Source organism: Budorcas taxicolor, chromosome 11 (assembly GCF_023091745.1).
Source record: "Budorcas taxicolor isolate Tak-1 chromosome 11, Takin1.1, whole genome shotgun sequence".
Classification (NCBI taxonomy): domain Eukaryota; kingdom Metazoa; phylum Chordata; class Mammalia; order Artiodactyla; family Bovidae; genus Budorcas; species Budorcas taxicolor.
In genome coordinates this window covers 73278591-73306165 of record NC_068920.1, presented here as the reverse complement: position 1 = coordinate 73306165, position 27575 = coordinate 73278591, and the positions used below count along the sequence as shown (strand labels likewise).

Genomic DNA, 27575 nt, shown 5'->3' with positions numbered 1-27575 from the left:
ATGGGCGATGGGGGCGCCGAGTGCGACCGCGGCCCGGCACGCCGGGAGTCGCAGAGCGGGAGCGGCGGGGAGGGCGGCGGAGCAGAAGACTCGAGCGCTGATGCGGGCGGCCGCAGCCCCAGGGAGATTGCCGGGACCTCCGACTCCAGCCCTGCGGGCTCCAGGGAGAGCGGCGCCGACAGCGACGGGCAGCCGGGGCTCGGCGAAGCAGACCACTGCCGCCGCATCCTGGTGCGAGGTAAGGGGACGGCTCGAAGCCCTGGCCCCCTGGACTCCCCTCCCTTCCCTCACCGGGGCCTCCGACCTTCCTGCAGCCTCCACCTCCCAAGTCCTATATTCGTTCAGACGATCGTCGTCCAGTCATTCATTCAGCAAACATTATTTTGAGGGTCTATTGTGTGCTGGACATTGAGCTGAGTGCAAGGGACAAAGCGGCGAGCGGTACGGAAGAGATCCCCGTTTCACTGCCTTGAGATGCTCAGCTCTCCAGTCTCACCCGGGCGGGTTACCGTGGCGGGGGCCGAGACGCGAGTGCGGGACACGGAGAGCCGAGTCCCCGCCCCGCGACCCTCTCGGCGGGTGCGGAGAAAAGCGTCACGAGCGCTCCGCGGGGTCAGGGCGAGGAGGGACCAGCGCCCGGAACCGCGGGAGAAGGCCCGGCTCCGCTCAGCTGCCGGGCGCCTCCCCGCCCCCTGCCCAGCCCCGCTTCCCGGTCCCGGCCTCACAGGCGCGCGGGCTGCTCCCGGGAGACGGCGCCGGAACGCAGAGGGCGGCGTGCGCCGCGCTCGCCCGCCGGGGCTTCGCTCTCGCCGTTCCCACTTCCTCGCGGCGCCTGGGCCCAGCCAGCTCTCGGCGCGGCCTTCTCACGGCCTGGCTTCTCGCGTCTCTCCGATTCTCCCTCGCCCTTCGCCCTCCTCTCTTCTTTCCCGGCCATTTCCCTCCGCCGAGCTCGCCTTCCCCGCCTTCCCTTCCTGCAAGAATCCGAGTGCCCGGCTCTGCCTGGCTTCCACGCTGCGAGGCTGCGGCTTCCCCGGCCCCTCAAGCCAGCCTCACGCCCAGCTCGCCTTTCGCCGGATCCGGCCCTGGCCCAGCGAGATAGGAGAAGAAAGGGGATTCCGAGGTCTTGCCTTAAGCCTGTCCCTAGGCCGCGGCGAAGCCCGAGGTCTGTTTCCCCCACCATCCCAGAGTCCCGGACTGGGAGACCCAGAGGAGGAAGGAGGCCACTCGAGGGTAACGGCTGCCCTCGGTTAATCCCGCTGCCTTTTTCTCGCCCTTTTTTTTTGATCGCTTCTCTTGCGAGCCTGAAGGCCTAGAAAGAAATCAGCCGGAGCTGATTTCCTCGGCCACCGCCTAGGGAAGGGAAACCAGCGCTAGGACCCCCGAGTTTGATCTGGGCTACCCACACACAGAGGGAAACACCTTGGCCTGGTCGCTCACAGCTTCCCCACAGCTGCTGAATCTGGGTGACTCTGAGAATGGGGGCTAAAGGTACAGCATGGAGGCAGCCCAGTGTGAAGTTGCCTGGTGGCCATCCTGGACACAGACTCGGGGACCCTGGTCTTCAGGAAACACAGGAAGCTCCAGGCCAGGTATAGTCACTCAGTGCCGTTCTGGGCCAGGCTCTGGGGGTCAAAGGACAGAGCATGGGGAGGTGGTCCCCAACCAACAGGGATTCCAACAGGTGTGTGGCCCTCTTGGGCACTTGAGATTAAATTAGATCCATTCCATAGACTGTGGGGTGTCCTGTGTACAAGGCGTTAGCAGCCAGTTTGGAGTTCCCTTAAGGAAATCTGCAAGGCTTCCAGAAACGGAGAAATCAGCCTCCTAAACCCACATTCCCAGATTAAGGACACTCACCGCCTCACACCTCATCTGTGGGTTTTTCATTTCCTTCTGCCTAAACAGTTGTGGTTCTGTGCCCACCTACCATCCCTTCTGCTCTAACTCCATGCAGATGGAATAGATTTTGTGTCTGTGTGCGATGACACATAACTCCCAGGAGTTGAGTCATAGAAGGTAGGATCAAAAATGATGCCCTCCAAGAGCCCACCCACCCAGGAGCAGTCCCTGGACCCCCTGCTGGATGCGGGGCAGCTAGTGCGCACTGTTAGGTGTAGTTTCCCAAATTCACGTAGGCAATACCACAGCGCCCTTACACGCAGACAACATAATGGAAAGAGAGTACAGAGGAGGCACTTATTCTCTTAAAAGCAATAAAAGGTAAATGCAGGGCCCACATAAATCTCTCTGTCCTTTTCCATTTAAGGACAAGGAGGTTATTACAGGCCTCAGATACCAGGGACGTCATTTACCGCTAATCCCTCCTAGCCAGAGTCACCTGCGTCACTCCGGGCCCCCCTGGGCCCGGGGCGAAGGCTCTGTCAGATGAAAGGCCCTGCACCACCGGTGAAAGGACGTTCTCGGCACCCTGGTCCCTCACCGAACGTCCCTCCAGTGTGCTCTAGACAGACAGTACATTTTGCCCTTGACCTCCGAGGATCTATCCTCCTGAAGTACCTGTGGAGGAAACCATAAAATGGGGGAGCGTAGGCAGTTAGCATGTCCATTGTTAAGTTGCTGGCGGGGTGAAGATTCTGGGAAAGAGGCCCACTCTCTCTGAGTCTTTTTTTTCTGCCTCCTTCCCACTCTGCCCTTGCTCCCTTGAGGGCTCCACCCCAAGGTAGCAGACCTGCTGAGGGAGAGCCGAGATGCAGAAGAGTAAGAGAAAGGCCTGGTGCTGGAATTACGTGAAGCTGATTTGGAATACAAGTCTTACAGCCCTTTGAACTTGAACTAGTTTCTTTGCCTCTCTGTGACCCAGTTTCCTCATCTGTACGAAGAAGAAAGCATAACTCTTTCCTTGAGTGCCCGTGCTCAGGGTCAGAGATGTTGTCCATAAAACTGCAAACAAGCAGCGGGATCTCCATAAATATTCTGTGGAATGAGAGGGGTGGGAGCTCCAAGGAGACTAAAACTGCTTCAGGCCGTGGGCCTCGTTCCTCAGAGGCCTCCCCCACCGCAACCCCTGGCCCCAGAGGCTGTGTAAAGCATTCAGAGGTGAGCAGCCAAGGGGACGAGGACTGGCTGATGAAAGGAGGCCTACTTCCACCTTGCAGACCACACAGTACGGCCTTCCCCAATCCCCTTCGAGGAACCCTCGCACAACCAATCACCGAAGTTTCCCTGCCTCTGCAAAATGTGGGTCAGGGAGCCAGGGAGGCCGACCCGCTACATCCCCTGCCTCAAAATGGAGGCCGCTTCATGCCACACACGGGCACAAGCAAGGCACTGAGATAACAGGGGTGTGCACACAACAGGCACCCCAAACACTCCACTGAGGACACAGCTAGGCATCCACAGGGGCCCTAAAGCCACCTCAGCTGCCCCACACCTCTGCATGCACAGCCCATTGACTGGGGAGGGAAAGGGGTGGGAGACCCTTTTGTTTTATATTAACATTTGGAAAAGACAAGCCGTGGGCAGGAAGCAGGTGGAAAGAGAGTTGCAGCTCCAGGTTCGCTGCAGCCTGAATGGTACTGCCTTTTCGGTGGAGCAGGGATCCCTGCAATCAAAACAGCGAGGACAAGTCTCACCCCAAACTCCCAAACCTCACAATCCATGCTCAGATCTGCACACGCAGATGCACTTAGGTGGTTCTCACATGGACCCAGAGCCAATTCAGCAACGCTTCTGGACAGATCCCGGAATGGCCGTCCACCAGCCTCACCCACCCAGCAGATGTTATGAACAATGCCTAGTGCTGGTCCCAGCTCACCCAAAGCGTCCCTCTGACCTACCAGTCTCAAAACCCCAGTCGGGCGTCCTCAACTCTGCACTGCCACCTAGGCCTGAGTCAGGCAGAGTTCAGAGGCGCCCCCAGTACACTTCTGCACCTTGAGACCTGCGACACCCTGGGCCTGACTCAGCACCCCTCCTCTGGTAACAGGCAGACAGGAAAACTGCGGGAATCCTTGGACTGAATGAATGACTACCCCCCTCACCCCTGCAGCACCAACACCCACTAGCAGAAATGTTTTCGCCTGGGATCCTGATGGATCTGCCCAGGGCCTCTGGCTGTGGCTGAACAATTCCCTCTGTGGTTGTGAGTTTGGTGCAAGGGGTGGTTGAATTTAGCAGCATCTAGCCCCCTGAGAATTGAGGGCAGTACTGGACCAGCGCTGCAAAAGTGTATTGGTGGAAATAGCACAATGGCATACACCAGGCAGAGCCTTGGACGCTGCGGATATGTTTGAAGATGCTGAGCAAGGGGCCAAGGATTTGGGGGGCTTGAGCTAGTAGCAACCCAGGGAACAGACAAACCCCTTCTGCAGCCAGGTCTGGGCTCAGCGTTGACCGGAATCACCTGTTTTCCAGTTGGATTTACAGCAGTCCCTCGACCCAGGATGACTCGACCTGGACCTAGCATCCTCGCCTCCCACCCAAGGCATGGCAGCTCCACAAGGGCACACCTGCCACCCCACCCCCCTCCCCAGATGGGATATCTTGGCCATGGAGTCGCTGACCCAGAGTGTTTGTTGGAAGGAGCCGCTGGATTGCAAGTCCCTGGGACTGGAGCCTCAACATAAGTCTGTTAAGAGATAACGGGGACCATTCCTCCCAGGCAGTGGTTGAAAGCTTTAAATGATTCATGCAGGAGATTGTGCTTTGGGGGTTTTGGTTTTAGTTTTATTTTGGGAGCTTGTGGGGAGTATTAGGTTTCTTTTTTATTTTCCTAGGATTGTTTCCGTTTTATGTTTGTTATGTTTTTCCTTTTGCTTTGTTTTTGGCGGAAGGACCCACATTCTCAAGGCGGGTCTATGTGGCCCCTATCATTTTGGGTCTTTGTTTTTTACTTCTTATCCATGCTCCCACCCCACCCCCTAGACACACACACACCCAGAAGCAGACCTACAGACCTACACACCTGTTGGTGTGTCTTGCGTGCACACTTTCATTTTCTGGGAGCTGTGAAGGGCCTTCCGGGCTCCTCGGGTTCTCAGCTAGTGCTGCCGCCCTGGTTAGTCTCTTGAACTCGGGTGCCTGTGGACCCGCTGCCAGCATCCCGCGCGCAGCAGAGGCGCGCGCGCGCACCTGAAAGGTCAGAGCTTCTAGGTGGCCCCCGGGTGACGCAGACTCAGACGGGCCGGGAGGCTGGGCCAGTGGGTGGGTACTGGGAACTGGAGGGTGGGGGAGCGGACTGCTGCAGCGTGCGTCCCTGGACTTTTGTTCGGCTACACCAAACACGGTGAGTCTCCGCACAAACTGCGCACCCCCTGTAGCGAGGCAGGGCTTCTAAGGCTCGCGTTGGCTCGACGCCATTTCCTCAGTTAGCCCGACTCAGGTCTGGGGCCGAACCCAAGCTCCCTCTCAGTTCGCTCTTTGATTTGTATTTGAAATGGGCGGCGAGGTGGGGGACGGTATAGGAAGCATAAGCATTTTGTCTTTATCTCCTGTTTGCTTAGTATAAACTAAAGATCGGCCTGACCCTCCTCGGAAGGTGGGTAGCGAGTTCTCAGCAGTACATCCCGAGGAGTTGCGTACCCCAGTGTGAAAACCTCTGACACGGGACGCCGGGGCGAGTGGGCCGACCCGGGGATCCCCGGGACCCGGGTGGTCTGTGCGCCTGTTTTGCCCCGCTCCATCCGCATCCAGGAGGGAGGTTGGAGGGGTCTCGGCTAGGGGTGCCAACGTGGAAGTGGACACGGCAAAAAGGGGAGGCGGCGCCAGGACTCAATCTGGCCTACAAAGCTGAAGAGTGGGCGAACCTGGAAAAGCCAGGGCTGCGAGCGCGGCGGGTCAAGGATGGGGCGGGAAGGGGGCGCGCCTGTGAGACGCTACTGCCACCCCCAACCCCAGTACGATCCCCTGACCCAACTCACCCACGTTTTCCCATGATCTTGCCCTTCGCTTGCTAGTTGATTGATTCCACAAACATTAACGGGTACCTACTATGTGCCAGTGGAGTAGGAAATGGCAGCCCACTCCAGTATTCTGGAAAACCCCATGGACAGAAGAACCTGGTGAGCCACAGTCCACGGGGCCGCAGAGAGTCGGACACGATTGAGCGACTGAGCTACTACGTGCCAGACCAACGCGGTGGGGCTGCTGGCTCTGAGACCATTTGGAAAGCCGGGACATGCGAGGTTCCTGGCCCCGCCGTGGTGGCGGCAGGGCCTGGGTGGCGAGGGAGCGATGTAGGCGAATAATTCAAGGAAGGAGGGTACTGGGGCCGGGTCCCCTAGACGCCGCGCAGGGCCCACGTAGGAGGTGGACACCGCACCCGCCAAACCCTAGCGATCTCTCCAGACGCATTCCGTGTGCACACAGTAGGCACTCCGTAAATATCTGCCGAAAGAATTAGAGGAAGCAAAACCAATCTCATGTTTCACTAGGTAGGAGGCCGCAACGCCCCTCCCCGGGAAGAACGTCTGGCCTGCAGTGACCTCCTTACTCTTTGACGTTACAAAGGCCTTCCTTACATGAAACGGCGATGATGCCAGAGCACAGAATAACTGTTAAAATAGAAAGCTGACGGCGCCCTATTTTTGGAATTTTGTGCAATCGTCAACTTCGAGGGCCACCGAAATATAAAACCTGAAAAAGCTCAAATGTGGTTCTTTTTACTCGTTCTTTGGATCCCCAGAGCCGCGGAGGCAGTCTGGAGGCAGGCAGCGTCTGGACGAGGAGGCCGGGCAAGAGCAGGGCCCGGAGGGCGGAGGGCGGTAGTGAGTCTCCCGGTTCTCCGCAGCTGCTTGAGGGAGGTTCCGCTGCAGAGCCAACCAGGGAAATAGTAATAGTTAGGTAAATCTGCGCCCTCTCCCCGCCCACTCCACAGGCCTCGATTCCTTGGTTGGAGCTCGAAATAACGGGCTGATTCAAGTTAGGTTTGTTGTGTTTTGTTCGTCCCACCGACCACCGCAGAGCTGCTGGCAGCCAGGGCTCAACGGGTGGAAGACACCCAGCGAAGAAGTAAGACCACGCTCACAAAATAGATGGGAACAAAACAGGTGGAGCATTTAAATTCAAAAAGCAGTGTGGGGACTTCTCCTGGTGGTGCAGCGGTTAATGCAGGGGGGATACGGGTTCCATCCCTGGTAGGGTAGCTAAGATCGCACATGCCTGGTGGCCTGTGAAAAAACAAACCAAAACGTTTACAGAAATATTACTGTAACAAATTCAACAGACTTTTAAAATGGTCCACATGGAAAAAAAAAATTAAGAAAAAAAAAAGCAATAGGTCTCAAGATTTAAAAAAAAAAAAAAAAGGTGGTTGAAAGCTCGCAGAAATAGCCACCATTCCTAAGTTCAGGTGTGCATCAGTAGATTTCTCCCCTCTTATATACACATTACATAAGCTGTCTTGCAACTTACCATTAAAAACAAAATTTTCAACCCTGCCCCACCCCCTCATCCTTTCCACCCAGCCATTTCACACTGTTCCCTTTCTGCACAGTACTCCTTTGGAGGAGGAAAGCAGATTTTCATATCCTCTAGAAGGATGTACCTGTTGTTTTCCTCTGGTACATTGAAGCTTTGTAATTGTGAAAAAGTAAAACCAATCTAAATATCCAACAAGGGACTGGTTAAATAAAATTTTTTTATAGCTGCATTTTATAGCTGCATAATGCAGTTGTTAAAAATAATGAAAGCACTTCTAGATGGAAAGATATTTATTGAATAAATTTTATCAAATGAAAAATAGCAATTTGCAGAAAATCTTACTTTTGTAATATATAACTTACATATTAATTTTTTTTTCAATTACTGGGGAAAGTTTGAGAGCTTGAGAAATGAACTCCCAATGCCCAGGTCTTTGAGCCCTTGAGTGTTTCCTAAAGATAGATTCCTAGCAGTGGAATTGCTGCTTCAGGTCAGAGCTGCAGGTGCACAGCCCTCAAGTGTCAAAGCTGGTCACTGATCTCTCCATTCAGAGCCTGCAGTCTTAATGTACAGTGATGAGATATTGTTATTTTATGATCTTTTCATTAAAAGCTTGATTGAAAACTCATGTGGAAAAAAGTTACACTCTGCACATTTTAAATGTGTTTCCTTTAATTTTAAAATAGTAATTCATTTGATTCAAACATCAAAAAGTTGTTTTAAGTACACATGAGAAATCTCTTTCCCATCCTTCTTCCCCATCCTCCAATTCCCACTGGGCTCAAAGGCAGCCATTATTTACTGCTTTCCAATATGTTATTCCAAATCATTCCTATGCTTCTGTCAGCCAGTACATTATTTTTTCTTCCTTTCGCTTGTTATGCATATGGTGGTATCTATATATATTTTCCTGCACCTTGCTAATTTCACTTACCAGTGTATCTTAGGGTATAAAGAACTTCTGTTAGTTTTTTACAGATGCATAGTATTCCATTTCTAGAGACTGGGTAGACCATAATGTATGTTATACCACCTGTGCCCTAATGGTAGACATTTAGCTTTTTTCTTATCTTCTGTTATTATATACAATGCTACATTAAATATGCTTGTCCCTTGGTCATTTCCACATGTGTGGGTCTTATCTGTCAGAGAAGTTCCTGAAAGTAGGTTACTGGGTCAAAAAGTACCTGTGTTTATAATGTGAAAGGTAATGCTCTGCTGCTGCTAAGTCGCTTCAGTCGTGTCCGACTCTGTGCGACCCCATAGACGGCAGCCCACCAGGCTCCTCTGTCCCTGGGATTCTCCAGGCAAGAACACTGGAGTGGGTTGCCATTTCCTTCTCCAATGCATGAAAGTAAAAAGTGAAAGTGAAGATGCTCAGTCATGTCTGACTCTTAGCGACCCCATGGACTGCAGCCTACCAGGCTCCTCTGCCCATGGGATTTTCCAGGCAAGAGTACTGGAGTGGGGTGCCATTGCCTTCTCCGAGATAATGCTCAAGGGTCCTCAATAAGATGGTACCTACTCCCCTTAGCAATGCCTGAAAGTGCTTGTATCCCCAAGTCTTGCTATCACAGTTCACACTTTTTATCTTGATAGATGTTAAATTGTTCTTTCAGGGGAAGAAAAGTTTAGCAATTTAGACCCCCACCTTTGCCCTCTCCCCATATTAGACATTATATATCTTATACATCTTTGCTAAGAAGCTCCTCACTGGCATTTTAATTTTTATTTTTTTGACTATCAGTGAAGTTGAGCATCTTTTCATGTTTATTGGCCAGTTGCACTTCTTCTGCTATCTATTAATTCATTTCATGTGACCATTTTAATTTTCAAATATTCCTTTCCTTATTGATTTGTAGAAATGCTGTATTTTGGACAGTGGCTCATTGCTTTCAATATATGTTGCAATTTGGGGGGTTAAAAATTGTCCTTTTTTTTCTGATGTCTTTTGTTTTCTGAAGTATAAAATCTCTTTCTAATTACAAAACCAATCCATGCCGTTTTGCTATATCATGTAAAAGTTACAAGTTTTTCATTTCCCCCACATAATACACTTCTACTCCCAGGCTGCAATCTCCCCAACTTTCCCTAGACATTGAAAAACATAAATAAGTTATAGATTGCAAGAGTGAGGTTTTTTGCAAACTTTTCTTCATTTAATAGATATCTTTCAATCTAGAACTGCCTTATTATTTTAACAGTAGCATAATACTATATTATGCACGTATAATAACATTTATTTAACCAGTCCCTTGATGATGGATATTTAGGATGGTTCTGCTTTTCACAATTATAAACAATGCTTCAATGCTTTGTATCCTAATTTGAACAGATTTATTAAAAAAGTCTCATGAGACAATATGAAAACAAGTGAGACATTTTATTATATTCAGGAATGGTTGTTAATGTTTCTAATTGTGACAGTATTATTGTGATTGTTTTTTAAAGATACTTATAAAAGGATTTATAAAAACATTTATAAAAATGTTTCTGGATGAAATGATATGGTGACTGGGATTTGCTTAAAATTATAGGGAGATAAAAGAGCTAGGATTGTTACTGAGTTTATAATTGTTGAAGCTGGAGGATAGGTATATCACAATTCATTATACTTTTTTTTTCTCTCTTTTCTCTCATTTTGTATGTTTGAAATTTCTCATGATAACAATTTTAGAATAATAAACATCATTTCACATATATCTGGTATGCATATAATTACAGGGTAAGCTCCTAGAAGTGAAATTTTAAAATCTAAGTGTATACACTTAAAATTGTGATTGATATTTGTAAACACCAAAATGTACTAATTTATACTCCTGGAGATTGTGTATAAATATACCATTTCTCCCCCACATCCTCCCAACCCAGGATGTACTTAGTCTTTTAGAGAAAAATCTTTTCAAGTGAAAAAAGATCTTGTTTAACTGGTGTTTTTCATTACTAGTCAGGTTAAGTGTATTTTCATATACTTATTTTTCATGTTTATTTCCTCTTCTGTGAATTTTTCATTCATATGCTTAGCCATTTCTCTATTGGCTTACTCATTGTTTTTTTATAGTTGTAAACTATTTATAGACTACATAAATATATAACATATACGAACATATGTAGACATACAAATATACACATATTTTAGTATATTTATGTAGAAAGAAAATGATCCCGTTTTCTGGGACTTGTGTTGCAAACATCCCCAGATCTTTTTCATTCTTTTTTCTTCTTTTTTAACCTTGCTGTGAATTGGGTTTTTGTTTTTCCCTTTATGACTCAATTTTTTGGGGCTTCTGTGTTTTAGTTCTCAACTAGAAAGTTCTTCTCCAACCAAAGGTAACAATATTACATATATTACATATAATGTATATGTTATATATATTTAGAATACTCTTAAATTTTTTGTTACAAAAATTCAGTATATGTTACAATTTTTGAGTTTATAATTTGTCTTTTATTTTTCTCTCTCATGTCTTTTTATTTCTGAAGTATAAAATATTCTTTTAATTATAAAACCAATTCAGGCTGAAATGAAGTGAAAGTTGAAAACTCTTCATTTACCCCACCCAAGGTACTTCACTCCCAAGATATAACCTCCTAGACTTACTTTAGTAATTGAAAGCATAAATATATAAGTTATATATTATGAAAGGGGGATTTTTTGCACACTGCTAAAATAGTCTGTTTGCAGACTGTGACAGTCTTTGCAAAACCAAATAATAAAGAAGTACATGAAGTAAGACGGGGAACGCTTTCCTTCCTGACCAGCTTCCACTCCACAGTGTAAACAGAAAAGAGATGTGTCCACCCTGCCAGATTTCATTCTGTGTGAGCATAAGCACATGTGCACACAGCTTGCTGTTACCTTTTGTTCTTTATAAAACTGGGCTTGTACACATGAACTTGTTTTCACGTAGCATTCAGGTCAGGATATGAAGATGTACCTCATTCTTGTTCATGTCTGCATAACAGCCAAAGGCAGGACTCTGCTGTGGCTTCATCAACAGTGTTGCTATTGAAAAGCATTCAGCTTTTCTTCTCTCCCACCCCTTCTTACAAACTGCTACAAACAGTGGCACTTGATGAAATATACAATATTTCTCTGGGGTAGAAACCTCTTTAAATTTTCTGAAACAAAAGAACTATACATTTTTAAATTTAGCTAGGCATTGTGAAATTGTCCTTCAAGAAAAACTTTTCGTCTATTAACCTGTATTCTCACCAATAGAGCTTGAGAAAACCTATTTTCACTCACCTTTGCCAGTACAATTTTCCCAGTCTGATTAAGTATCTGAAAAAAATTTATCTCTTTTTTATTCTAACTTTCATTTTCTCTAAGTCCCTCTGAGTGTATTTTTTCATATTTATTAGCCACTAGTATTTCTTCTTCTCTTAGTAACCCTTTCATATAATTTGTTCAGTTTCCTACTAGACTGCTTGACTTTATTCGTTAGACTATAAAGGCTGTGTGTGTACTAGACATTAAGGCTGTTTTGCATGTATTATTAATAGTCTCCCAACCTGTCACTTTTCTTTTAACTCTCTCTCCTCCTGCAGCAGTTTCTTTCTCTAGGTACTCAAATCTGTTATTTATTTTTTAAAACTCATCAGTGTTTTTATCCCACTTTCAGAGATTTATTACATCTAAAGTTTTAATCCATCTTCTATATATTTTTGCATGCACTGTGAGATAAATGACTTATTCCAGATGATGCACTAACTGTCCAAAAGCCAGGTCTTGAGTAATCTTGTCTTTCCTCCAACTAATTTGAAATTTCATCTTGATAATATCACAGTTCCCCATATAGGCGTGGAATTGCTTCATAACTCGCGTGCCAGCATCACCAGTTTAGTTGCTGTAGATTTGTAATATATTTTGCAGTGACGGTAATGCAAGAATCTCTCCTCATTCTTGCACGTTTTTTCTCAACTGTTCTTCCATTTTCAATGTTTCCAGTAAACTGGAGAATTAGGTTTTTTTATAAGGAATTTTCATAGTGATTAGATTTCATTTGTAGATTAAGGCAGGAAGGACATTGTTACATTTAAAAATCGGTGTGTTAACAGCTTATCATGTAAAGGAACTGCCTGGGTGCTACCTGGATGAAGTCTGGGCAGGGCTTTGAGAGGGCTTACTGGGAGAGGTAGTGGGAGAGGGTCATTTTTGGTGCTGGAGGTCAAGAGCATTAGCTATCTGTAATCAGGCAGAAGTCACCACCTCTCCTGTGGCAAAGGATCTTTGGGTGGAATTCACTCTCCCTGGTACCCCTGAGGCTCACCCCTCTTTGAGGAGACCTGAAGGACAGCAAAACTCAGCCTTCATTCCACTTAGACTCATGCATTTCACCCTAACAAGACCCTACCCACCTAGAGGCTCTGGAATTAAGCTGTCCCTCCTTCCTGGTGCCCCCCCCCCCCCGCCCCCGCCCCGCCAACACACACACACACAACTCCACCTAGAAAAGCAACAATTCAGGGAAGAGTGCTCTGTCAGTACGAGGGACTAGATTTTGCTGCAGGGACAACCTCAAATCTCAGAGGTTTAACAAAGAAATATATTTCTAAGTCACTTGATAAGTCCATCACAAGTGGGCAGGGGCTTGTCTCGGTACTCAGAAACCCAGGCTGATGAAGCTCCAGCTTGGCTTCTGCCTCTGTGACCATCCCAGTAGAGAGAAGGGGAGGTGGGAAATCAAGACCTGGCTTTTGACATGTTCCCTGAAAGTGACTGCATCCCTTCCTCTTGACTAAAACAAATCGTGTGGCCATATCTGATTTCAAAGGGCAGAAAATGAATGCAATCCTACCGTGTGCTTGGAAGGAATTGGAAACACTAGTGAGCAGCATCCTTGGTTTATCCATTAGCTTGACTTTGATGAGCGGTCTCCTCTGCTGGTTCTAGCTAAAACAGCAAGCACAGAAACACTGACTATTGGATGTTGGCTATTTGGAGAAACATCCCGTTGTTTTATTTTCTTCACAGTATTTATCATTACATTACATATTAGATTTTTTGGTTTGGTTTTGTTTTTGTTTCGTTTATCTGCACTGGGTCTTCCTTGGGGTGTGTGAGCTTCTGTAGTTGCAGTACTCAGGCTTAGTTGCTCTCTGGCACATGAGATCTTAGTTCCCTGACCAGGGATCCAGCCCACATCCCCTGCACAGGAAGGCAGGATTCTTAGCCACTGGACCGCCAGGGAAGTCTCTACATATTCATTTTTTAATTTATTATCTGTCTCTCTCCCCAGTACAAGGTCTATGGGAACAGGAACCTTGTCAAATTTGCTCATTTCTATATCCCCAAACACAAGAATACTATTCGGCACATAGTAGGCAAATGCTTTCCTGGGTGAAAGCTTTACAGCTTTCCTGGTGATTCAGACAGTAAATAATCTATCTGCAATGCAAGAGACCTGGGTTCAATCCCTGGGTCAGGAAGATCCTCTGGAGAAGGGAATGGCAACCCACTCCAGTATTCTTGCCTGGAGAATCCCATGGAGAGAGGAGCCTGGCGGGCTGCAGTCCAGGAGGTCGCAGAGTCGGACCGACTGAGCAACTGACATTTTTCATATTTATGTTGAGTGGTTGAATATATACAGTTGTTTTATTTACATAAATGGGATAGTACTACTTACTTTCTTTCACTTAATGTCAGTTTATATGGATACTGTCTCATTCTTTTAGCTACATGATATTTTGTAAAATATGAATGGCATGAATGTATCATAACTTGTTCATCTGTATCCCTTAAGGGGAACACTCAGGATGCTTTCAAATTTTCAACATTTTGAACAGTGCTGCAGCAAACATCCTTATGTATACCTTGGAGCACATGAATCTATGCTTAAAATAAAATTGCCGGGGCAATAGTTATGTGCTTCTATAAACTTGACAAAGGCAGCCTTAAAAGACTGTGACAGTTTATAGTCCTACCAGCAGTTAATGGGAGTGTAGTCACCAACAGTGCATTTGCTTTATTAATCATCTACTGATGTCTCTCTGATCTTATGGGAGATAAAAAAGTATCCATTGTTGCTTAGACTTGCATTATGCTGATTACTGTGAAGCTGTGTTCATCTTTTCACATATTTATTGGCCATTTGGATATCTTTTCTGTGAATAGCTCACAAAAATTACTTGGCCATTTTTTCTGTTAGACTATTGCCCTTTTTAAAATAATTACTCCTAATTGTATTTTATATATCTGGATATTATTTCTTGGCCTTTTAAAAAAGATTTTCAATTACGTATTTTGTATTTTATCTTGGTTTTGATGCTTTTGTCATGTAAAGTTTTTAGATTTAATATAGTTGAATAACATCCTTTGTTTTTCCTTTACACTCCAGGTTTGCATCTTGCTTGGAAAACTCTCCCCAAGCTTAGGATCATAAAAATAGCTTTTTATATTTTCTTGTAATGCCTTCAGCATTTTATAGTCTACAGTTTGCTTTCTGTTCCATTAGAAACATTGTTCTCTATGGTGTGAGACATGAGTTTAACCTAATTTTATTCCAAATGGATAATTTATTGTCCTCAATCTACTTAACTGCGTTGAGAGACTGGACATAGAGAATGCTCCCTTTATCATAAACCCTGTCACTCTGTGTACATGGCCCTAGTTGCATTCTCCTTACTTCATTTCTCCCAACATTCAGTAATTTGAATCCCACCATTACCATTTCTATTATCTCCATGTTTCATTTATTTCCTTAGTATTTTAGCAAACAACAACAACAAAGCATGCCAAGAGGTTAGAATGATGTTTTTGTCACAGAAACTGACAAATCTGTTTGTGGAAAGAACATTGTATATTTTCAAACGAAATGTCCACTTTTAGCTTCATGCTAAATATGTAAAATCATAGATTTAAATTTGTTCTAGTAAACACTAAAATAACAGCATAACTTTTGAAATGACAAAGATTTATTTACGTATCATTCTAAATCATCTTACAAACGATGAGTGAAACGCAGAGGCACTTGAGCAGCTGCTATTGTGTTCTTTCCACAAACAGATTTCTCAGTTTCTGTGACAAAACATCATTCTAACCTCTTGGCATGTTTTGTTGTTGTTGTTAATGTCTTATTTTGAAATTGTAAGAGAATCACAAGAAGTTGCAAATATGGTAGAAAAGCCCCATGTATCTACAACCTAGCTTCTCACAATGGTGACATCTTATAATACATGATCAACATCCAGAAATTGACATTAATTCAATATAATTAACTAGACTAATGACCTTCCTCAGATTTCACCCATTTTTTTGCATACACTTTTTTCTTTATATATAGTACGGTGACATTTTATTATACTTACAGATCCATATAACCACCACCACAATCAAGATTCAGAACTGATTTGACGCCACCAAGAAACATCATCCTTTGTACTCACAGCCTCCCTTCCCTAACCCCTGGCGGCACACATCTGTTTGCCACCTCTGCAACTTTGTCATTTTGATAATGTAACATAAGCGGAATCAAACAGTACATAATCTGAAGGACTGCCTTGGGTTTTTTCACTCAGTGTAATTTAATTGGAGATGTATCCAGATTGTTGTGTCTGTGTAGTCATTGTTGTACCACGGTTTGTTTATCCATTCACCCATTGAGGAACACCTGGATTGTTCCCGTTTGGGAGCTGTTACAAATAAAGCTGCTGTGAATACCCCCCCCCCCCCCCCCCGTAGGTTTGATGTGAACCTAAGATTTCATTTCTCTGAGTTAAATGCCTAGGAATGAAATTCCGGGGTTCCATGGTCAATATAGGTTAGGAACTTTCCTAAAAGTCAGTTTCCAAAGTGGCTGCACCATGTTACATTCCCAACAGCAATGAACGCGGCGTCTAGTTTCCTGGCGTCCTCACCAGCCTTTGGCACTCTCACTCTTTTTCATTTTCGCTCCTCTAATCATTTTTCTCCTGGTTTTCATTTGTTTTCTCCTGATTGCTAGTGATGTTGAACCTCTCTTCATGTGCTCATTTGTACGGCCCTTTGGGCTTCCCTGGTGGCTCAGAAGGTAAAGAATCTGTCCACAATGCGGGAGACCTGGGTTTGATCCCTGGGTTGGGAAGACCCCCTGGAGAAGGAAACTGCTACCCACTCCGTATGTGGCCTGGAGAATTCCATGGACAGAGGAGCTTGGCAGGCTATAGTCCAAGGGGTCGCAAAGAGTTGGACACGACTGAGCAACTTTCACTTTGGGGATATCTGGGGACAAGTCTAAGGTGCTTGTTCCATGCTCCTGCCTGTCCTGGCCCTGTGGAGGAGGACTGCCCTCGGCTGCTCCCTGAGGCAGGAATGCCCCTGTTAGCTTCTTTACAAGGAGGAAAGGAGGGGAAGGGCTGTATGGTTTGACATCAGTGGTCAGGAGCAAGCTCAGGGCTTCAGGTGGGCTCCAAGAGGCTCACCCGGAAGAGGATGTGAAGCTTCCAGCACCATATATGACATCCATCACCCTTTCTCCTCTTCACACCCCCCAAGGTACTCTTAATAAAATCCATGCCTTTGGAGATGGGTTCATTGGGTGTTGTGAGGAAAGTTCTGAGCCTGATTTCACAATTGGAAACAGTAGAACCTGAACAAAGGGGACCCAGTCACAATGGGGTCACAAACATTAACCCACCATTTTGAAATGTAGAAAGTATTGGAGGGGGGAAGCTTGAATTGTCCAAAAAAAAGCCTGATTCTACCAACCCGCTGAGAGCAAGGCTCCCATCCATGTCCTGCCCAGCGCCCTGGAAAGGCCAGCCCAGTGGTGGGGGAGGACAGCCTCTGGGCCATGACTGCGTCTCCCCTTCTCCCTGATGGTTGACTGAGAACACGAAGGTGTTTGAACCTCTGAGATCGGGGGTGTGACCTGTGAGCCGAACCAGGAGCCTATGAAGAGCCGAAGTGCACCCTGGAGTGAGACTGCCCTGTGTGGTCCAGTGCATAAAAATTCACCCTGCAGTGAAGGAGACTCGGGTTCAGTCCCTGGTCAGGGAACTAAGATCCCACACACCACAGCTGAGACCCAATGCAGCCAAGTAAATAAAGTACCTCCTGGAGGAGGGAACATTAACTGGCCCTAGTAGGAGGTAGGCAGAACCAGTCTCGTAAAATATACTACAGGACTTGGAGGGAGAGGTCTCAGGTTCACCCTCTAGAACAGGGATTCTAAAACTAGGTTCTGTAGTCTTATGGCTCACAAGGAGCCTCTTGACAAGGCAGCACCTCCCAAATGCAATTCCTTTCCTACATCTTCCAGGGCAATGATGAGCCTGTCAGAAGATTCCATTTTCTACCCATGACGTCTATAACCTATTTCTTCACTATAACCTATTAAGTGAATCACTAAGAATTGCTAAAAGAGGGTATTCATCAAGTAAAATGAAGGTGTTTTTAGAGTTTTTTAAACACTGTCAGTATGATCTTGGGTAGGTACTTATAATGTGTTCCTCCATTTCCCCATCTCTAAAATGGGGATAATCACAATTCCAACTTCACTGAGACATGGGGAAGGTTTAAGCACTTAAATCGGTGCCTGGCCCAGAGCATGCATTGCAGAGGTGTCAGCTATTACTATGAGCGGCCAAGGCTGCTAAAGCTTCTGACCACATTGCAAACTCTCACTGTGTACGCCCTCTGGAGAGGAGTGGAGTTCCTGCAACCTTGGAGGCTTGCTTTGTTACCTGTGCCTGGTCAGGGCTGCCTTGAGTTGGTAATTTCCCCCATTGACACTAATCTTCCTTTGTAATGGCAAATTACTGTTAGTTTAGCTTTATTATTATCAACAGCATGTGTTGGGGGAGGTTTGGTAAATCCCAAGTGGCACAGTGGTAAAAAATCTGCCTGCCAAGGCAGGAAACACAGGAGATGCGGGTTTGATCCCTGGGTTGGGAAGATCTCTTGGAGTAGGAAATGACACCCAACTCCAGTGTTCTTTCCTGGAGAATCCCATGGACAGAGGAACCTGGTGGGCTATGGTCCATGTGGTCGCAGAGTCAGACACACGTGGAATATGATGTTGCATATTTCCACACTCTAATTTTTGACATAAACTTTTCTAATAACTAGATTTGAAGCCATCAGTGTGTGTGACTCAAACATGGATCATCTTTGCCCCTGTACTTAAGGCTGATGTATATATTTATAATCTGCCCTCCCATCTCCAGGAAATTTTGCTTTAGCTGAGTTTCTTTAAGTGGAACTATCTGGCAAATGTTAGCTGCACGTTTTTCAACCTCTCTTAAGTAGGCTTCAAAATATTGGAGATGCCATGCACGGATGACGTTGGTCCAGGAGCCAGGAGGGTGGCCCGGATATTCAGGACTCAGCACACAGGGAGTGGCAGCAATTCCCCTTCTGGAAGGCATCCCAGCAGCTTGATGTGGTGGCAGTGGTCCTCAGGCTCCTCCTGGGGATCCCAGCTCCACCCCACACCAGTGAGCCTCTTCAGGGACCCCAAGAGAGTCTGTGGATAGAGCACCCAGGCATCACCCACCACACACACACACACACACACACACACACACACACACACACACGGCTTAAGACCTGGCTCTGGACGTCTCCTCCAGTAAGCCTTATCTGATTGATCATATCCAATTCTAAACCATCCTTTCCTCTGCTCTTGAGGACTTGGTATTTTCTCTTTACATTTGTTTCTTATTCTGCCGAGGAAGAGAACCCTGGGTGGGACAGAGTGAGTCCCTTCTGCCCAGGCTGGATGATAAACCTTTCATTTGTACCCAGGCCCATTCACATACATATACCTATTAGACACAATGTACTGCATTGGGTGATTGAGGAGGCTGGCCCCAGAGAGGGTAAGCAGCTTGTCAGAGGTCACACAGCCAGGCCCAGAACTGAGGAGCTGCCCATCAGATCATGCTACCTCTTTTTTTGTTTATTTATTTATTGTGGTTTTGGCTGCACTGGGTCTTCGTTGCTACGTGCAGGAGGCTACTCTTCAGTTGCGGTGCTCAGGATCTCATTGTGATGGCTTCTCCTGTTGTGGGGCACAGGCTCTAGGGTGCCCAGGCTTCAGTAGCTGTGGCCCACAGGCTCAGCTGCTCTGAGGCATATGGGATCTTTGTGAACCAGGCATCGAACCTGTGTCCCCCTGCATTGGCAGGCAGATTCTTAACCACTGGACCACCAGGAAAGTCCCACACAGCCTCTAATTAAGATGTTCATTGGTGGGTTACACCCTTAACTAGTGAACTAATATTCATGACCTCTGCAGATGCCAAAGGAACCATCCGAGAAATTGTCCTGCCCAAGGGCCTGGACCTGGACCGGCCCAAACGGACCCGCACATCCTTCACGGCCGAGCAGCTCTACCGCCTGGAGATGGAGTTCCAGCGCTGCCAGTACGTGGTGGGCCGTGAGCGCACTGAGCTGGCCCACCAGCTGAACCTCTCCGAGACCCAGGTAAAAGGGCAGGGCCAGCCTGCTCCACCGCCACCCTGGCAGTCCAGGAGCGCCCTGGGGTGTGAGGCCCATGGGCTGCTGCCTGGAAACCCAGCTTGGAGTTCAGACATCTATGAGGGAAAGGTTTAAAGTTACTGGTAAACCAGAGCAAATAAACACAGTGCTGACAAGAGAAAGTTGGCATTTGCCAGTGGGGGTGGGGTCGGGGGGCACTTCTGGATCCATCAGGCCCTTTGGATGGAATTTGGGGAAAGGCCAGAGAGATAGGAGAGAGGGACATTCAAGATGCAGGGAGTGGCTTAAGGGGGTGTTTGTTGGTGCAGGAGGGAGCCTGCAGAAAGGCATGGGGCAGGGCTGGCTTGCTGGGAGCACAGGTTCAGGAAAGAGATGAGGCATTACAAATGGGGGTTGGGGACCTCTCATTTCCACATTCGGGGCCTTTTCCCATCCTCCCTTCATCCCAGTGAGCCTTAGAACCTCTTGTTGGAGAGAAAAGGTCTGAACTCCCCCTTCACCCAGGTAGGGCTTAGCACTTAGCAGTGGTCTGCCCGACCCAAAGGAAAGACTTTTGTAACCTGAGCACCTACTCTGTGTGAATGGAGGCATTTCAGACTGGTGGTGGTGGTGGTTCAGCCACTAAGTTGTGTCTGACTCTGTGACCCGGTGGACTACAGCATGCCCGGTTTCCCTGTCCTCCGCTGTCTCCCAGAGTTTGCTCAGACTCATGTCCACTGAGTCAGCGATGCTCTTTAACCATCTCATCTTCTGTCACCCCCTTCTCCTGCCCTCAATCTTCCCCAGCGTCAGGGTCTTTTCCAGTGAGTCGGCTCTTTGCATCAGGTGGCCAAAGTATTGGAGCGGTATTATTCAAACTAATAGATCTAAATAATAATGATAGTAGTAGTGGGAAATTCCCTGGGGGTCAGTGGTTAGGACTCCACACTTTCATTGCCGTGACCTGGGTTCAATCCCTGGCTTGGGAATTAAAATCCTGTAAGGGCGTGCAATGCAGTCCACAAAAAAGTGGTAGTAGAATAATAATAATACTTCCCCAATACTTATTGTGCCACGGCACTGTTCCAAGTCAGTTATGTTAGTTTGCTAACCCCTACAACCCTGTGATTGTAGCAACCAGTAATATCCTATTTTACCCGGGAGAGGTTATTATACCCAAGGTCATACAACGAATAAGTTCCAGAACTAGAATTTGGACAAGCAATCTGGCCCCTTTATGCTGCCTGTATACTGGGCAACCACGCTGGAGCTTGTCAAAAAGAGACTCAGAGACTCTTAAGTCTAGCTACAGGTAAAGGGCTTGAGGTACCAATAAATGTATCAAAAGGGCCAAACCAGGAGGCATGAAGGGAAGAGGAGAGGAAGGAGAGGAGAAGGAAGCAGATGGGTCTGGGGAGGACTGGGGAGGCTCTCCTCATGCCACCCGCTGCTGCCCTGGCCTTGGCACCCCTACCCAACCCGGCAGTGAGGTCTGGATCGCGGCTGGGAGGGGCTGCTCTCTTGCAAGCCGCCCTTGTAGAGTCCCAAACAGCCCCGCAGATGGCCTGGGGCAGCTGGGCCCTCTCTCTAGCTGAGCTCAGCTGGGCTGGACAGCCAGGCTTCGTTCAGTGGCCAGGCGGGACAGAGCTCGTAGAGGGAGTCAGGGAAACCCCCTCAGACCAGGGTCTGAGGTGTAGGCACAGGGTCCTCCTCCTGTTTGGCCTAATTTCCCTTGGCCTCACGTAGTTTACCCCCCAACTCCCCACCTCTGAAACTTTCTTCTCAAGGGTACCTCAGATGCCCAGGCCAGCAACTCCTCCTCAGTCCTCATCCTTCCCTGCCCCGCCAGTACAGGCCACCTTTATCTGTTCTTTAAGGTCAAAGCCAAGTCCCTTCGCTTCCAGGAAGCCTTCCCTGAGGCTTCTTGACGTCACTGCAAGACCTGTTCCACATGGCTTGACCTGTAAAGTGTTGGGGGGGGGGGGGTGTGGTGTGGTATGGTGTGGTATGGTGTGGTGGGCACCAACCTGTATGCCTTTCCCGAAAACAAGAATGTATTTGAAGGGCACGTCTGCTCTTCAGGCCTCCTTGGGGAGCCCAGCATGCAACTGGGCACACCATGGACCCGCAAAGAACCCTCAACCAGCTGATTGTTCTCACCAGCCTCCTTCCTCTTCCCCTGGTCCTGGAGTTGGCAGACGATATACAGTATTACTAACACTGAGAGTTCCCTGTGTGCCAGGCATTGTTCTAAGAGCTAGATGTGTTCTAACTCGTTTAGCCCTCGCCGCAAGCTCGTAGAACAGGTGTGAGGTTTTTCTTCTGACACCACTTCTGACACTATGTGGTATGTTCCCACACCAACAGCAGCCAGTTCTCCAGTACCAGCTGGGTGTCCAACAATACAGCTCAATTCAGTTCTGACCTTAACTCCTGGAGGTAACACCCACGCTATAGGTTATGACCAGCTACACAAAGCGGGTTCCCACACCCTCTCCTTAGATTTGATAATTTGCTAGAATGACTCACAGAACTCAGAAAGACTCCTTACACTCTATTTATTTCTACAAATGTATTTATTATAAAGGATGATGCATGCATATATGCTGTGCTAGGTCATCTCCGACTCCTTGTGACCACTTTGGACTGTAGCCCAACAGGCTCTTCTGTCCATTGGGATTTTCCAGGCAAGAGTACTAGACTGGATTGCCGTTTCCTGCTCCATGGGAAGAACCCACGTCTCTTGCATCTCCTGCACTGGCTAGGTGGATTCTTTACCCACTGAGCCATCAGGGAAACCCCATTTTAAAGGATATAACTCAGAAATAGGCGTATAGAAGAGATGCATAGAACCAGGTATAGAGGGGAGAGTTCATGGAGGAAACGTCATTGTTCAAGAGTCTTTATAACCCAGTCTCCAGCCCCAGTATGCTTCCTGGAGGGAAGGGAATGAAAGTTCCAACCCTCTAATTATAGGTCTGGTCTTTCTGCGACCAACCCCCATTCTAAAACGAGGGGTCCACCCTGAGTCACCTCATTAGCATAAACTCAGGTGCACTCAGAGGGGGCTGGTTATGAACCTCAAAAAGCTCTGGACCAAGAACCAGGGACAAAAGTTAAGTGTACTTTTTTTTAGTACAACAGAATGGCTCTTTATTATTTTTATATTAAAGAGAAGGAAACGGAGACACACAGAAATTAAATAATGTGCTCAAAATGTAAAGCAGGGACGTTCATTAACTCATCTAATCTTGATAGAAAGGTAGCTTTCAGGACTTCCCCGGTGGTCCAATGGTTAAGACTCCAAGCTTCCCATGTAGAGGGCGTTGGTTTGATCCCTGCTCCGGGAACTAAGTTCCCATAGGCCACACGACGCAGTCAAAACACTAAAAAAAAAAAAAAAAGATCACTTTATGAGTAATATTATTCCCATTTCAGAACTCAGAGAGACTAATTAACTTGCCAGGTTTATATGGCTAGAATTCTGTGGAATTCTCAGCATGTTCACCCATGCATGTGCGTGCGTGCTCAGCCAGTCAGTCGTTTCCAACTGTTTGTGCCCCCATGGGCTATAGCCCGCCAGGTTCCTCTGCCCATGGGACTTTCCTGGCAAGAATACTGGAGCAGGTTGCCACTTCCTCCTCCAGGGGATCTCCCCAACCAGGCATCAAAGCCGTCTCCTAGGCCTCTTGCATTGGCAGGTGGACTCTTTACCAGTGGGAAGGTATATTCACCCGTACTTTCGGGCACATGTATTACTGCCTGCCTGCTGTGTACCAGGTGCTGTTCTGGGCAGGCCCTCCCCTCCCTGTTACACCCAGGACGGGATAGGACAGGCCCCTGTGAAAGCTCCCCGCGGTGGGTGGCGCCCCGTTGCTGCCGCTCCCTTCGTGCCTGCTTGCCCTGTGTTTGCGGGGAGCGGTTAGTCTCTCTCCTGCCGCATCTTCAAGGCCCAGAGGCAAGGAGCCATGGCCTCTGAGTCTGTCCTCCCCCTCTAGGTCAGAGGTAGGAACCGGGAAGGTGAGCAGTCACCTCACACGAGTGTGGGCCCCAAGGATTTCGTGTTTGATCTCTGCCACAACCCAGGTATTTTTGTCCTTATCTTAAAGATGAGAACTGAAACTCAAGGGTCCCTGGGGGTGGTGCCTGGCTGAGAACCCAGATGACTTCCCAGCAGGGGAAAGGATTACAGTGACACAAAGAACCACATCCCGAAGGATCTGGCAGGACCTCTTCCTGGAGCAGTCAAATTCCAGTGTGACTAACAGTCACATCCTTCAGCCAGACTTGGCTGAGTCGTCCTTCCCGACTGCCCTTCACTGATATCAGCTTCAAATGTCACCTCTTTAGAGGGGCCCTGTTTGCCACCCCACTGATAAGACACTGCCTCCCTGCCTCTCCTCTCCTTCCTGTGCCCCCTTTCTCTCCATCGGAGTGCCCAAAGTGCCAATCCACAGCTGTTGTCTGTGCATACCAAGTTAATACAGAAATGGAGAGTACGTGTTTAGAAATATACAGAGCAGTTTTTCTAATAACTCACTTTAATTGTATTTTACAAAAGTATTGGTCCACAGCAGATTGGAAACATTAGAAAGTGACTTCTCACCACAAACCATTTGAGAGATGCTGCTCAGAGCACTTCCTGCCACTGACAGCCACACCTGTTCGCTTGTGTTTGTTGTTTATCATTGTCTCCCCCTCGACCCTGTCCACCTTACATAGCAAGGATCCTGCAGCCTAGAACAGAGCCGGGCACATGTGCTGTGTGCAGTAGGTAGCTTCAGTCATGTCCGACTCTTTGCAACCCAAGGGGCTGTAGTCCACCAGGCTTCTGTGTCCATGGGATTCTCCAGGCAAGAATACTGGAGTGGGTTGCCATGCCCTCCTCCAGGGACTCTTTCCAACCCAGGGATTGGACGCTCAGTCCACATCTGCTGAATGCACGAGCGAGTGAGTGAATGCAGGAATCAGCCTCAGGTAGATCCCCTAGCGCCCTGCTCACTTTCATTTACCGAAAAGCAGTCCAATCCTGTTGAAAACACCCAACTCATATGTATTTCAGATCTTTTCTTCTCCCCCCTCCTCCACTCAGAGCAGGCATGACCCATTGCTGGAGGGACGTGCAGGGGAAGAGCCCTCTAGAAAGCCTCTGGAAAGGAGTGGGGAGTGTGCTACCCCTCCCCCACCAGGGCCAGGAGGGCAGGGAGGGTGGCACCTTCGGGCCTGAGGAGCCTCAGGGCCAGAGGCCTTGGCTGGAGGGTCGGTTGCTCCCACAGGGGCCCTGGTAGGCTTCTCCCAAGCAGGCTCAGCTCTGCCCTAATCCTCTCCTGGCCCTGCTCCTCTCCCCCACCTCTCCTTCAAGTCCCAGGCTGGAGGACACCAACGGGTCTCTCCACGCTTCTCTTTCCCAGCCCTCCGTTCCACGGTCCTCTGCTGGCACACTGCCCAGCCAGCTGCCAGCCTTCCGGAACCTCCCAGCCAGGAGCAAGGGAGCCTCTCTGCTCCTGGGGACATGGATCTGGGTGCTGCAGCAGCTGACAGCCTTGCCAACTGGGGAGCAACTGTCGGTCCCTCCTCCTCAGGACTCCCAACCTGCCTCCTTGGGGGAGCACCCTGTCCTTCCCCAGAGAGGGGAGAAAATCCCATCACCGTGAGGGGCCCGCAGAACTGACCACTGAGCTCGCCTGCCCCCCAGCCTTGCCTTCCTTTCCTTCTGCAGATGAGGAGGGGGTTGGAGTGCTACGTGCCAGGCGCCTGGTGCTGGCAGAGGGCAAGTCCTCCTCCTCTCATGAGCCTTGAGAAAGGTCTCTGCCCTTTGGTGGCTCCATTTAGGATGGGGGTGTTTGGCACCGCTCTGTCCCCAGCTTGGGGAATGTGGCCATTGGAAGTGTCCCTCACCATCCTGACACGTCCTCTTATACTCGGTGTCATGTTGAGAGGTGCTTATAGGTAATGGGGTGGGAGGGGGCTTCCGGGAGGTTCAAATAGGGGGATGGCCAGATGGGCTAGAGAGCTCCCTTCAGAGGTGGGCTGGGGTGAGGGGGAGGTGAGACAGGAGGAGATGGGGGTGGCTAAGAGTGAAAGGCGTGTGGGCCAAGAGGCGAACCTCACCTGTGCCCTCCCTCCATCCAAGGGTCAGGGTAGCCATGGAGGGGTGCCGTGATGTGGGGGGCCAGGGTGTCTTGGTCCCCTAGCCAGGCTGATGGTGGGAAGATCCTGACGACACCCTGACTGCTCTTCTTCCCTCTCTCACTGTACCCCTGCTCCCCCCTACTCCCTGTCCCCTCCCCTCGCTCTGCCCCAAGGTGAAGGTCTGGTTCCAGAACCGCCGCACCAAGCAGAAGAAAGACCAGAGCAGAGACCTGGAGAAGCGGGCATCCTCCTCGGCGTCCAAGGCCTTCGCCACCTCCAATATCCTGCGGCTGCTGGAGCACGGCCGGCTGCTGTCCGTGCCCAGGGCCCCCAGCCTCCTGGCGCTGACCCCCGGCCCACTGGGCCTGCCTGCCGGCCACAGGGGCACCTCCTTGGGTGACCCCAGGAACTCTTCCCCACACCTCAACCCGCTGACCTCAGCCTCGCCCCCACTGCCGCCCCCTCCGCCGGTGCTCTGCTTTTCCACCGCCCCGCTCCTGGACCTGCCTGCTGGCTACGAACTGGGCTCCTCGGCCTTCGAGCCCTATAGCCGGCTGGATCGGAGAGTGGGCAGCCCCGGCGGCGGTAGCAAGAAGGCCAGCGCTTAAGTCTCCATCCCCTGCGTGACACTGAGTCCCCAAGCACAGCACCAGCCCTGCCTCCTGGGCCCAGAGACAGAAGGGGTGGCCACACACGCTGCCCCATCCACCCCCCAGCTCAGAGACTCTCCAGTGGACAGCGTTGGTCCCGCAGCTTGTGTGTGTGTGAGTGCAGTGTGTGTGCGTGTGCCTCTCACTGAAATAAAAGGAAAACAATGACAAGAAGGGAAATGGAGTCCCCACAGCACGCCACTGCCTCAATCCCCTCTCTTGCCCCTCCAGGGGAGGTAATCAGGCTACTGGTCTCCCTGATGGGAGAGGCAGAACCTGGGGCCATGTTCACAGCCGGGGAATCTGGTACCCACATGACTCCTGCTCCCAATTCAAGCTCCCACCCAGGTGTTTCAACTCCATGCTTTTGTTGGTAAGTGTTGCCCTTTGCAAGCTTCTCTTTCAAACGTGTACTGTAGAGGTGGAATGTCAAGTCCTTGGAGCGGGTGACCAATGAAAGATGAGACGAGGATCCAGAAAGCCAGAAAGAGGGCATCACAGGTAAACCCAGGCAGGATCCCACATGCTTTAGAGGACTTGCCTATCACAAACACCCCAACTTGAAGCACTTCAAATTTTTTTCTTGGTTAAATAAGACACTTTTGTTTAACCTTTTAAATTTTGCAGTAATTGTAGGCTTACAGGGATTTGCAGAGTTAGTCCAGAGAAATCTATGTACCCTACAGCCAGTTTCTCCCAATGGTTGCATCTTCCATTACTGCAGTTTAGTATCAAAACTGGGAAATTGACATTGGTTGTCTGTGTGTGTGTGTAGTTCTATGTCACATTATCATCTGGGTAAGATTCGTAAAACTACCACCACAAATATGATACAGCGCTGTTGACCACCTCAGAGATCTACCCCAGTGCTGCCCGTCAAAGTCACACCCACTCCCCACCCCAACCCAAGAGAGTTCTTTGAAAGACTAGGAATTGTGAGAGGGACCAGGATCCTGCAATGGGTTCTCCAGTCCTTGGATGCAGGGTGAGATTTTGCCTCTGAGGAAGAA

The 27575-nt window shown here is 48.6% G+C and overlaps 1 protein-coding gene across 1 annotated transcript; it reads left to right on the top strand.

Moving 5' to 3' along the window:
• Positions 1-26554, top strand: VAX2 (ventral anterior homeobox 2). Its single transcript, XM_052649678.1, has 3 exons — positions 1-238; positions 19602-19789; positions 26089-26554. Exons 1-3 carry the CDS (start codon positions 1-3, stop codon positions 26521-26523), a joined length of 861 nt encoding a protein of 286 aa, XP_052505638.1. The 3' UTR covers positions 26524-26554.
• Positions 26555-27575: the final 1021 nt, after the last annotated feature.

Coding starts and splice junctions, on each gene's coding strand:
- VAX2 (XM_052649678.1), top strand. CDS start 1: ATGGGCGATGGGGGCGCCGAGTGCGACCGCGGCCCGGCACGCCGGGAG. Junction 239..19,601: donor CCGCCGCATCCTGGTGCGAG/GTAAGGGGACGG, acceptor TGACCTCTGCAG/ATGCCAAAGGAACCATCCGA. Junction 19,790..26,088: donor TGAACCTCTCCGAGACCCAG/GTAAAAGGGCAG, acceptor CTCTGCCCCAAG/GTGAAGGTCTGGTTCCAGAA.